The sequence below is a fragment of the Oreochromis aureus genome, linkage group 23, assembly GCF_013358895.1.
Source record: "Oreochromis aureus strain Israel breed Guangdong linkage group 23, ZZ_aureus, whole genome shotgun sequence".
In the NCBI taxonomy this organism is placed as follows: domain Eukaryota; kingdom Metazoa; phylum Chordata; class Actinopteri; order Cichliformes; family Cichlidae; genus Oreochromis; species Oreochromis aureus.
Window position 1 is genome coordinate 13,283,625 of NC_052963.1, and position 12,051 is coordinate 13,295,675.

At 41.9% G+C, this 12,051-nt stretch overlaps 1 protein-coding gene across 3 annotated transcripts in view; it reads right to left on the minus strand.

Annotated features, from left to right (window-relative positions):
- LOC116321884 (DNA-binding protein SATB2-like) overlaps positions 1 to 12,051 on the minus strand; it is a 26,116-nt gene continuing 14,065 nt past the window's right edge. For all 3 annotated transcript variants that reach the window (XM_031741828.2, XM_039607568.1, XM_039607567.1), the window contains exons 4-12: positions 11,540 to 11,666; positions 10,815 to 10,938; positions 9,756 to 9,858; positions 7,089 to 7,139; positions 6,321 to 6,850; positions 6,015 to 6,227; positions 5,691 to 5,843; positions 3,755 to 3,946; positions 1 to 1,824 (exon numbers count right to left, since the gene is read on the minus strand). In XM_031741828.2, coding sequence (XP_031597688.1) covers positions 1,186 to 1,824; positions 3,755 to 3,946; positions 5,691 to 5,843; positions 6,015 to 6,227; positions 6,321 to 6,850; positions 7,089 to 7,139; positions 9,756 to 9,858; positions 10,815 to 10,938; positions 11,540 to 11,666 — 2,132 coding nt within the window. In that variant the 3' untranslated portion in view covers positions 1 to 1,185. The remainder of the gene's footprint in view (positions 1,825 to 3,754; positions 3,947 to 5,690; positions 5,844 to 6,014; positions 6,228 to 6,320; positions 6,851 to 7,088; positions 7,140 to 9,755; positions 9,859 to 10,814; positions 10,939 to 11,539; positions 11,667 to 12,051) is intronic.

A 12,051-nucleotide genomic window follows, 5' to 3' on the forward strand; every position in this document is an offset into this window, starting at 1 on the left:
TAAAGTGACAGTGGTTGCATCCCAGTTTAATGGCAGATTCACTTTTGCAGGTGGATCACCAACATTTACATCATAACGTACATAAATGTCCAAAAAAAAGAAAGAAAAAAAGAAAAACAGTTTCCTTTTCAGCCAAAGTAAAAGTTCAATGTTGAGTGTGTAACAGTCCAAAGGTCCTCTTGGCATGTTTTAGTCCCATTTACAAAGACATCTGTAGTCATTGCAAAGAAAAGAAAATGTAATTACAACAATAATACTTAGATTTAAGTAAATACAAAGCTGGTAATAAATAGTAAAAGGAGCAAATTGTGAACTGGCTTTTTTTGAGTTTCACATACAGACAAGTCAATGCAGGGATCTCCAAAATAATTTTAAGGACAACACAAAAAAATTATATCTAGAAGGAAAAAAAAAAATCAGAACATAAGAGGTTATAGTATTTTTTTCCCTGCATGCTTGTATTTCTAAAAGGCGAATGCCTTCGCTGTGAGCTACCACTGCAGTTCAGTGCCGTTTATCCTTGGTCCCAATGTAGGTGCCTGTAACCTGAACCTGAAGGCATGTATGAGTTTGCTCCTCTGACCTGCTGTAAGCCTCTATCCCTGCAGTTATGTATTTATGGGGTTGGCTTTAAGAGGGGCAACATGCACTCAATCACTTTTTACAAACCGGATATGCACCTTTTATCAAAACAGTACAGCAAATACAAAATTTATTGCATTTTATCGACAGCAGACAAAGAGGATGCACATTCTTTGCTAAAACTGTTGGAAATGTACTTGGAGAGCTAGTAAGTGGGCTGTGTTTTAAATGCAGTCTAAGATGTAGAAGGTTTGAGTGTTTTCTTTTTTATCCTGTCAAAAAGTGGAAAACGACTCAAAGAATTAAATAAATCTGATTTTCAAAGACGTGTTGTCCTATGGAGCCTTTTCCCCATCCTCAAAACAAAATCCATGGCATAACTGAAGAGCATTTTCTCTCAGTGGCACTGAACATTGTCCCAAACACTGTTTTACAAACCAAAAACACTGGCTCTGAAGGTAGGTGGACTCACTTTTCAGTCAAACCATCCATAAATACTTTTCCCAAGTTTTTCAGATATTAAAGAGCTCTGATCATCAGCTCTATTAAAGGTGATGACAAAATTGTGTTTATTCACAGGTTGTCTGTGTGTGGTCTCTGCTGTTATCTCTGCTGCTCTGCAGACTGGGGGCTGTCCACGCTGCTGTAAGGGGACAGAGAGGAAGCTACTGGCCCTGAAGCTTTTGCATCATCCCCTTCCTCCTTCTCAACCTCCATTTCCACCTCACCTTCTCCTCCCACATCTCCTCCTTCTGTTCTGAACACCTCCACTGATCCTCTCCCGTCCTCACTTGACTCCTCAGACGGGGAGAGAGCCTCTTCCCCTCCCCTGCCCTCGATTGTGCAGACGCCTCCCTCGCTGGGACTGGAGCTCTCCCTGTCATCCTCCCCAGCGATATGCTCTCTGGTCTGGCTGTGGTGCTTAACGTTGTAGCGCTGGTTCTGGAAGAACTTGATGATTGTGTGTTTGGGTAGGTCGAGCTGGGCTGACAGGGTGTGGATCGCTTCCTGGTCCGGGTACAGTCCCACATCGCCAATGAAGCTCTGAAGGATTCCCAGGGCCTCCAGAGAAATCCTTGTCCGTGACCGGGCCTTCTTTGTTCCTCCACCTCCGAGGCCAGGGCTCATCCCGCGCTGAGGCCCATCTTCTGAGCTTTGCAGGGCTGGCGGGGGGATGGGCTGGGGGTCATCATGAATCGGGGATGGCGCCATTAGAGGTGGCAGGGGCTGCCTATGGAGGGTCTGTTTAGAAAATAAAAAAGGTTGAGTCACAGCATTTAGAAGATTTGTGTCGCCTATTCTGCAAACCAAGACAATGGATCCGTCTCACCTTAACAGAAATGTTTGCCTTTTCTTGATTTTCCATATCAGTTCATTTAAAACTTTGCCAAAAATGTACATTTAAAAAGCAGATTCAAGGTCAGCTCATCTTGTTCTGAGGCAGCTTAACACAAAGTTGACACTGTATGAAGTTAATAAGTGGCCCTTAGACATGATTTCTTTTATTTACTGTTAAATGTTATCACTTAAACTTTTTAAAACTTCCTCGGTGTCCTGTACAGATGAACAAATAAGACTCAAATCCTAACAAAGTATATATGTTATATGGAGTAACTGTTGTCAAAATAAAAGGCAACATCAGGTGTATGCTTTAAATACATTTAATGAAAATGTATTTAGATTTTGCTGGTAATTGATATGCAGCTTGCAAAGAAGAGTAAAAAAAAATATGTAATATACATTTGTTTGGCTTTTCTAAAGTTTTTGTCTTCTCGCTATACACAGTGAAATCAAGCTAAAAACAGTAACAAGATAAATTAACATATGTGTGTGTGTTTTCATACATGAGTGAACTGAACAAGTGACACAGACTTCACAAAAACTGCCTGTAGGTCGGGTTTTTAATAGTAGTCCTGCTGTAGATTTGAATAACTTTCACTGTGTGACAAAAGGAGACGGCGATTACTTTATCGCTGTTTTTATGAGTTTTTTTTAAGACAGCTGCATCACACGTGTATTTCCTGCATTAGAAACTCAGTAGGATATGACTGAAAGCAGTTAAAAAGGACATTTGGTTATATTTTTGTTTTGCTTTGTGTCACTGAAGAAGTTAGATGTGAAAGACAGGAGAAAAATATTTCAGCACTTAAAACACTTTCATCATTCCCTTTACACACGTTTCTTATATGCAAAGCTACAAATATACTGCCTTTTGATCATTTGTGTAGAGGGCATATTTGCTTTGCCATCCATGCTGAAAAAGGTTGCACATATTTGTTCATAAATAACTAAATCTCTTAAACTCTGAAGCTTTGAAACATCAAAATCTATTACACACTATGGTTTGCTCTGTCACAGTCTATCTGAAGATTATTCATTCTGTGTTCTCACACTCCTCATCGCCACGGGAGTAAGTGAACTGTTCGGCTCGTATTTCAGCTCGTGCCCCTCTGCAGACTCAAAGAAAATGTACTACAAGCGGAAGTGTTATCAACCAGCTTCCATCACCCGCCAACATGCACGCTAAACTCCCAGATTCATCACACAAACAAGCACGCTACTAGAGCTTATTAACAGGGTGGGGAGGCCTGCACACCCAAACACAGGAATCCAACACCATAAATCTGTGGTCCATCAAAATTAAAGGACCTAAATAAAGATAATGGCAATTCCTTTTTCTCTGCTTCAATAATTACAGGCTATGTTCTGAATAATATTGAGGTTAGGGCTAGACTGGAGAGCATTTTGGTTTTTGGGAGAGGGTGGGATGGAGGAGTGTTTAGCAGGAAATGTGTGGGCTGGTCATTTACCACTTCTATTTTCAATGACTTATGGGACACAAACATGACAAAGAGGAGGGCTGCTAAGAGGAGCAGGTGGTGGGATCAGACAGACGGAGGAGACAGAGGAAACTTTTCGACACAGCACAGCAAACGCTCACATGCTGGTTTTCCCATTTTCTCACTCGTAAAAACACTTTGATTGTGTCTTTTCTTACACATGGCTGCGCTGTGGTTGCGAGTGGCTGACTATTTTTAAATATCAGATTTTCACGCGTTTCTTTTGCTCCTCGGATTTTTAACCACATTTACCACATCAGTGAAACACAAAACAAACTTTCCGATTCATCCTTGAGGTCCCAAACTCCAACCACTGACTGCATGTTTGTTACCTGCGGCTCTGAGATGTGCAGGACGGTGTGCAGCCTGTCGCTGTGCTGCTGTCTCGACTCTTCTTCATACACCTGATCTCGGTCGGCTTGTGGCAACGCCAGGAACCTCCTGATGGTACACAGGTTCTCCCACAATGTGCGGTTCTCGGGGCTTGGGCTCTCTTTCCATCTTAGCAGCTCACATAGCCAACCCTGAAGGAAGAAGAGAGGTTAGCTGTGTCTTTACTATCAAACAAATTAATGTAGTGCCCACTTGTTTGCAGGTGTAACTCAAAAGGAAAGCATTAAAACTACTCTAGCCTCGTGTACTGAGCATTTTCCCAGACTGAGATCTGGATGGTTTACCAAAGGAATACTGGTGGTGGTGGACACCTGATTAAAGGGTGTTTACAGCAATTACATTGAAAGAAAAAGAAGGTGGGGCTTTTCTAACATGCTTCAGTAATTCGCAAAATCAGTAGTGAAATAAATAAAGAATCTTTTAAATAATGTTTTTGCATTCACGTAATCACCTACACAAAAATGCTAAAAAGTAAGTGAACTAGAATTACAATCCAAATAAACGCCCAAACAAACTTTATCTAGAGCAGCTTAGTTAAAACTAGTTTACAACTTTCCAAAACTGAAGGCAGGTAAGTTTAATGATTTCCCTGTGAAGAAAATGCTCTGTTATGGCATTTAGGTGACTAATATGAGATTTTAGGGCTACACACGAGGTGACTGTAACATTCGTTCTCTTTTAAGTAGCAAAATGATTTCAGTTACAAAGTGTCTGTACTTATATCCACAATACCTGAACCAAAGCATGACGTATATATGTACATATGTATAAACCACTGTAGACACGTATACACTGAATATATACTGTCAAGTCCTTATGTATATACAGTAAGCAGTTATCCATCCCTCGTTTATTCCATAATTTATCCCAGCATGTTTGCGCTTTTTCACCATTGCACATATAAATATAAACATACTATACAAGCTGCTTTTCTCTATTGTTTGTTCTGTCACATACACTGAGACCCTGCATGTGCACACATACTTGGTGAATAAAGCCGAGTCACTTTTTCTTCAATTTTACACTTTTTTTAAATATTATTTTATATATGTGCGAACATGAGTGAATCAAAGTTTGTCCCAAAGAGTGGAAGGAAAAACCAGAAGGAAAGTCTGATATGAGTGGGGCCTGCAAATGAGTGCATGCATGTGTGTGTGTGTGTGTGAAGATTGCATTATCTCTGCTAGGCTGACCCAGGATCTGCCACCAGCTGTTGTTTATACACAGCCTTCAGCCTGGAAATTAATGGTAATAATGTGATCATCCCTCCATCATCTTGTCTGTCTTCTCCTCCATGTTGCATCCTTCTGTTCGTCCTGTGTTCTCATCCTTTAGCGTTTCAGATTTAGTTTTTAAGCATCTCTCAGTGAGTCTCACACACCCAAACACACCAACTCGGTATTCATAATAAATGTAGTCTGTTGTCAGAAGATATTTAAACTGGTTTTAAAACCATAGCGTCCTCCTTCTCCCTCCCTCCCTCCCCGTCTCCCCCTTCAGAAGCAGACTATGCTTTGATCTCGCCCTCGATCGCCCGCATTGTTTATCTGAGGATGGAGTCATGATGGTATGCCACAAGTGGGTAATCAGATACCGCACACGCCCTCGCACAAACACACAGTCACACACGTCTACACTACACCCTCATCAGCTCCTTCAAACATTATCAACTCAGAAATTTTTACTCATGTTGAGACATTTTTATCTCAAGTTTGCACGTGTAACCTTCTGACTACATGCAAGTTTAGGCAGCCCACCTACAGCCCACACCCGTTCAGGCTAAGTTCACAGCAGTGGGCTGTGATTACAGATTCAGATTTGAGTATAGTTCGGTTGTGAAAATAAAAAAACGAAACAACAAAAACAAGGACTGACCTGACTTTTATTAGCAGCCACCTTAGCGAACAGAGCCTGGGAGACCTTCGCCCTCTTCATCTCCTGCTGGATCTCCTCATAGATCCCTGATGTGATGTTTACCAGCGAGTCCAGCTTTATCTGCAGCTCCGGGCCGGGCATGCTGCATTTTGTCTGCACAAGACCAAGAAACACAATCTGACGTCAATGAAAAATAAAGATATGTTGGAGTGAGTGACGTGAGCTAGACTGTAAGAGTCTAAGATTTTTCAAGTTTTAGTTGAAAAGAAATCTGTTAGCGCTTTATTTAATGTGCAGAGCTTGTATTTAAATGTGTGCTTGTACCTGCGCGTGTCTGTGTGTGTTGGCACTGGAGATGTGGTTGGTGGAGTGGTTGTGGTTAGTGCTGGTACTCCTCTCCCTCTCCTCCTGGTAGATCCGGTCTCGCTCGCTCTCAGGCAGGTTGAGGAAGTTTTGCATGGCTTTCAGGTTGACCAGGAGAGACTGAGAGGCAGAGCGAGGATCCTCCTCCTTACGGAGGATTTCTGACAGCAAGCCCTGCAGACGCACACATTTAAATAGTCATTCTTACATTATATAGAATGAAGTCTTTTATAATGATCTCCACATTTGCCTTAATTCCACGTTTACCTGTGTGCGGTTAAAGGCCACACGGGCAAACACAGCCTGGGAAACGCTGGCCCTCTTCAGCTCATTCCTGACCTGCTGGTAAATGTCGGAAGAGACTTCGGCCCCGGAGTTGAGGCTGGGCTCAGAAACAGCCCCGGAGATCTTGCAGCTCCGTGCGATAGGAGGATGGTTGAGGAACTGTTGGTTGACTCCCTGTGGGTGCTGGTGGGCAAGCAGCCGGCTAACAGCCAGCTGCTGGTTGATGAGGTGGGCCATCGCGAGCTGTTGACGTACAAGCTGAGGGGGGAGTTGGGGAGGCAGGAGCCCGCTGTGGCCCAGGAGAGGTGGAGCCTGTGGACGAAGTGGAGGACTGGGGTGATTCTGTCCACTAGGGTGAGGCAGGCCGTGAGGCTGAGTCGAGGTCTGAGTGTCCCCGAGGCCACTCTTGAGAGAATGAACTCCGGACCCACCCAGGGTGCCCAAATGGGTGGGAGAGGGCAAGAGAGAGGGAGGACGATGGCTGAGGACGCTCAGGTCCAAATCCCGCTCCACTACGTCAACACACATATACAACATTGTGTTAATATATCTGGATTAAACCCACACCAGGATGTTCAAAGGTTAACATTTCTTAGACTGCTGGTATTCAGTTTGAAGTTTCAGACAAATCTCACACAGGAAGCATGCAAACACTCTGAGACACTTCTTATTAGCGAGCATCATATGTAATGTAAATGTCAGAAGTATTTAATTTTCATTCCACTAGAAACACACAGACGATGGACGTACCTTTTATATCCGACTTCTCCTGTGACGACCACATCTTTTCAATGTATTCACCTACAAAGAAAGTGAAAGCGAGAGGACCAAGACTGTTAGCAGTTTCTTCAGAAATAAACTAATTTCTGCATACATGATTACCCACGTAGTTCAATGATCCTTTACTTATAAAAATGATCTACACTGTATCCACTCCATTAATGGTTACTTCATGTTTCTCATCCCACTCTGACATCAGACAGTGTGAGCAAAAGTTACATGGCTCAGGTTTTATCCAAGCCTCAGTAGTGACAGTAGAGGAGCTTGTGAGAGATACTATAGGGATCGTTCCAGGAGTTCTTACAGCAGCGGTTCTCAAATTAGGTCATGGGACCCCCAGAGGTCCAGGACCCGGAGTCAAGAATACCACAAAATTTTGCTCCAAGTCACAAAACTGTACTGTATCATTTCAAAGTGTGAAGATCTCAACTACAATTCCAGTCCTCAGGGGACAATCTGATCACAACCTCGGCTGAAGTATGGTCTTATTTTCACTTACTGTCTCCATATTCACGAGATAAGATTATCAAATAAGTAAAGAATGTTTCCTCTGAACTCTTTTCTTTCTGTTCCCCTGGATTTTAACAGCCTCTCCACGTAAGTCTGCTTCTTGTTAGGCTTCCACTCCGGTTTGGCTGTGTGTCGCATTTTTGGTTATTAAGGGAATAAAAAGTTGCAGCAAGGTTTGGCAGGGGATCAGATTTTTACCTTGTGTGTGTGTAATAAGTATTATTCCTGTGTTTTGTTGGTGTGTGTGTGTGTGTGTGTGTGTGTGTGTGTGTGTGTGTGTGTGTGTGTGTGTGTGTGTGTGTGTGTGTGTGTGTGTGTGTGTGAGCTTGGGGGGGGGTTACTGCTGTTTTCCATTAGGAGTTAAGAGCATTTAGTTTTGTCATGTGTATTAAGGGTGACATTAATGTGAACCATGTGTGACAGTTCCTTCCTACTGAGAGCTGTCACTGACAGACGTCTCATGCAGCAGATTAGACACACAGAGGCTGGCACACGTGCTCAGACACATACAGGGGGTGGACAGAAGAATGGAAAAGCTTCATTAGGAAGGATCACAAAACGAAGGCATTAAGGCAGGTGAGTCATATTAACTTGAGATGTGACTAGCAATAAGTGTCACTTCCTTCTTTTTTAAAAAAAGTGTCTGACAGTTTTTACCTTTATGAGTTTTCAAAGCAGCAGAAAGCAAATAAAGTATAAACAGCTGAACAGCTGGTGGCTGAGGTTCAGGAGAGTTGTTCAAAAAACTGTAAAAGTTTTTAACAAGGCAGGAGGGGGACACTTAACCGGGAGGTTACCAAAAGCCACACACCTAGACTCAAAATATAATCACTACATTGCAGCAACACCTGGCAGTGAGGACCAGAACTGTACATACACACAAGGATCCGGTACTCAAAAACCCATGTGTGGCCACATTTCTGCTCACTGCTGCGTAAAAAATATCATTTTAGTCACCAGCTTTCCTTTAAAAAAACAAACAAACAAAAAGATTGCAAGATGACCTCATTATCGAGTTTGTCATTTTTACTTGTTGTGGCAGGAAAAGCATGTGTGGAATCAACCCGGGAAAACAAACATCAGCTATTCTGATTTAACCTCCGGGGGAAACACCTTCATGCTCACACCTGAAACCTGCTCTAATGTTAATGGTCAACAAAACTCTCCTGTTATTTGGGTTTCAATTAAATTCTATTTTATTTTGTTAAATATATAGACTGTTACAATAACCAATGCTCATATTAAAGATGGCTACATTTTCAAATAACACGACCAATAAATGCAGACATATAAGGTACAGGTGTAGTTTCCACTTTTGAAAATATTGTTATTTATATTTTTATTAAAGATAAATAAGGATATTTTCAACTGTGAGAGTCGAGGAATGAAAACAGAATTAAGCGTTAAAGTTTAAATGACATGAAACTGTCATTAATGACATCATTAGTTACATTTCTTCGAGACAAAAGTGTTCACAGTGGAAAATTACCACCCATAGATTTTCACGTTGTACAAAATGGTTCACTGGCAAACTGTTTCAATATTGATCCTATAGTCAAAGAGACACATAATGAGCTTCTTTACCACGGAGCAGGAAAAACACTAAGGCAACCTTACATCACATCAGTCTTTATCTCGTCTTAAACATTGTTCCACTTTAAAACAACAGCGTTAGTAAAACCAGGGGAATCATTTGGTAAATCATAAAGCCAATTTACAACCGTAATGCCATTATTCATTTTTAAAAAGGATAATTAGGGACAAATTCCTTCCTGCTTCAAACTGTAGCATTTCAGCCAGGGCGTTAGAAAGCATTCAGTTGTCATAATCTAAGCGAGAGCGCACAAGCTGCAGCTAATTAACTACATTGTGGTCCCATTAGACTTTGCATGCTGTTGTCTCTGACAGCCAACAAATATATGCAACGCTGTTCCATAATCAGAAAAATACTGACGAGTCTCCCACTGAGCACCTTCACTTTAGCACTTTAGGGCAGGAATATCTGTGCCCAGCTTGAGGCTAGTTTGCAGATATAGCTTGCTTAAAAATGAAAGAAAGAAAAAAAGGAAACCGACTGCCTTAATTACACTCAGCTACCTGATAATGTGAGTAAGGCTTCAGAGTTACCTTTGATGCGTTTGTATCTCTTGTACCAGCGTCCAAACTCCTGGCACTTGGAGGTGGAGACGTTGGCATAGTAGGAACTGTTGACGATTGCTGAGATCATACTCTGACACAGAGACAATTTGACATAATACATTAGTCATTCATGGGGTTAGCCAAAATTTTTGAACCATTAAGCAACAGCTTTGTCTTTCAGACTGATTAAAAATCTCAAGTCTCCGCAAATGACCAACAACTGGCCACTTATACCGAGCAAGAGATGCAAAAACGCCAGCAAAAGCTCAACATGGGAAACACTGAGGATTAAAAGTCACATGAGTCAAGCTGCAAATGCACACCACCCACACACTTCCCCTAATCACTAATTACATCATGACTAAGTCTTATGTATAAATCACAAGTCGAAATGACACACTCTCGACTCTAATGACTGCAGGGTGTGTGTGAGCAGGATAATTGAGGTGTGCGTGTTTGCATCCTTTCCCATGGGATGGTACCAATATTTGTGTGTGTGTGTGTGTGTGTGTGTGTGTGAGAGAGCGACTCAGATTACACATTGCACTAAGCGTGTGGTGAACTGATGATGAAACCATGTGCTTAGAGACAAATACTTAGCATCTTGGCTATCAATAAGTGTGTGACAAAAACGGCAAAAAAAAAAAAAAAAATGGCAAAAAAAGAAAAAAGAAGGAGTTTAAACTTTGTCCTTGTGTTCAGTTCATCACAACACATCATAAAGAAAATCTGAATATCAAGCAACCTGCAGGAACATGTAAATATGTACTGCATGTGCTGATTATAGCTCACATTTGTGGCTTATGGGTGCTAAAACCTGAAGTATAAAGCATTTATTATCTGGGACTTAGCAAACTAATTCTTTTGAATGTTCTGTTTACACCATCTAATGTGAGTAATATGCAGTGACTGAATGGATTACCTAAAAATCATAAAAACATTCAGTTTATTCAGAGAAAGAGCGACTCGAGTCTGATTTGGACCCATGACACACTGTAACTCCTGCTGAGCTTGAACTCTGCCTGGACAGAGTTATGAAGCGGTTACCTGGGAGAGAGGACACTCCTTTGCCAGAGCGCTCTGGTTGGTCTCTCTAAGCAGCTCTTTGAGGGCGTTCCTCACGGTGGCGTGGGTCCACTGGTCTGACGGCAGCTCCTCCAGCCGGGCAAAGCTACATGGAAATGACAAAACTTTTCTGTTCACTCTTTCAAGAGCAGTGCTGATTACAGAAAGAAACAAACAGGAATCTGATGTAATCCAAGCATTTAGAAGACAAGACTAGTTTTGACCCTTGTTTTCTGCAGTCACTGGTTGTAAGAGGCTTTCCTCTTGTATTTTGCCCGTTCCAAAGTGATCTCTTGTATAAATTATACCTGCTGCACACATATGATGAATAATGTAATGTATAAAAATGTATATAGTGCATTCTAATGCTTAGAATAGGATTCTACTCAAGTGTATTTATTCTGTAACTCTTAAAAGTCACCACTATAATGAGTGGATGGGTAAAACTGTACTTTTGGGCTCCCAGTGACACCAGAGCTACTGGCCTGTGTGCATAGTGTATACATATGGTCATCTCCATATGTCCACCAAGCACACGCAGCAGATACACACACTGCAGTTCTGTTACTGCAAAGTGCCCTCTGCAAAATGAAATTAGATGAACAAAATCAAGTCAGCTGGTGTGCCTGGTAGTTATTTTGAGGGGATGCTCCACCAAAAAAAAAAAGCTGGATTCCTATGTACAATCTGCAATACACAGTGCTGACCTGTGCAGTAGGATCCGCAGTGTGACCATGTGGTAAACATCCAGCAGCATGTCCGCCACCGTGGCCTCCGGAGCATCTGTTAGGTAGTGGATGGGCATCGGCTTCCACCGGCCCACTTTAATGATCCCTGATGACACACACACAGGCCAATTACTGTTTAAAAGTTACCATTTTAAACTCTTTTGTTCCCGTCAATATATTAAAAACAGCTCAATCTGTTTGTGCCTTTTGACCTGTTGGTTAAACTCTTGGTGAATCTTTGAGCATCATCATGATTTGAACATTCCCCTGGCCTTCATACGGCCGTGACTGGAAGTGCAAATCTAAACAGACCTAATCACATTAGGATCTTCTAAATCAAACACAGACCCTGTCTAGTCTTAGCCTGCCAGCCTCAGTTGTGTGCGTGTGTGCGTGTGTGTGTTGCGTGAGGATGCTGGTGATAGGGGCAAAGAACAAAGTGTGTTCTCTTTGGCCTCCACAGTTGATTAATCAGAGGAGAAATGTAAAAT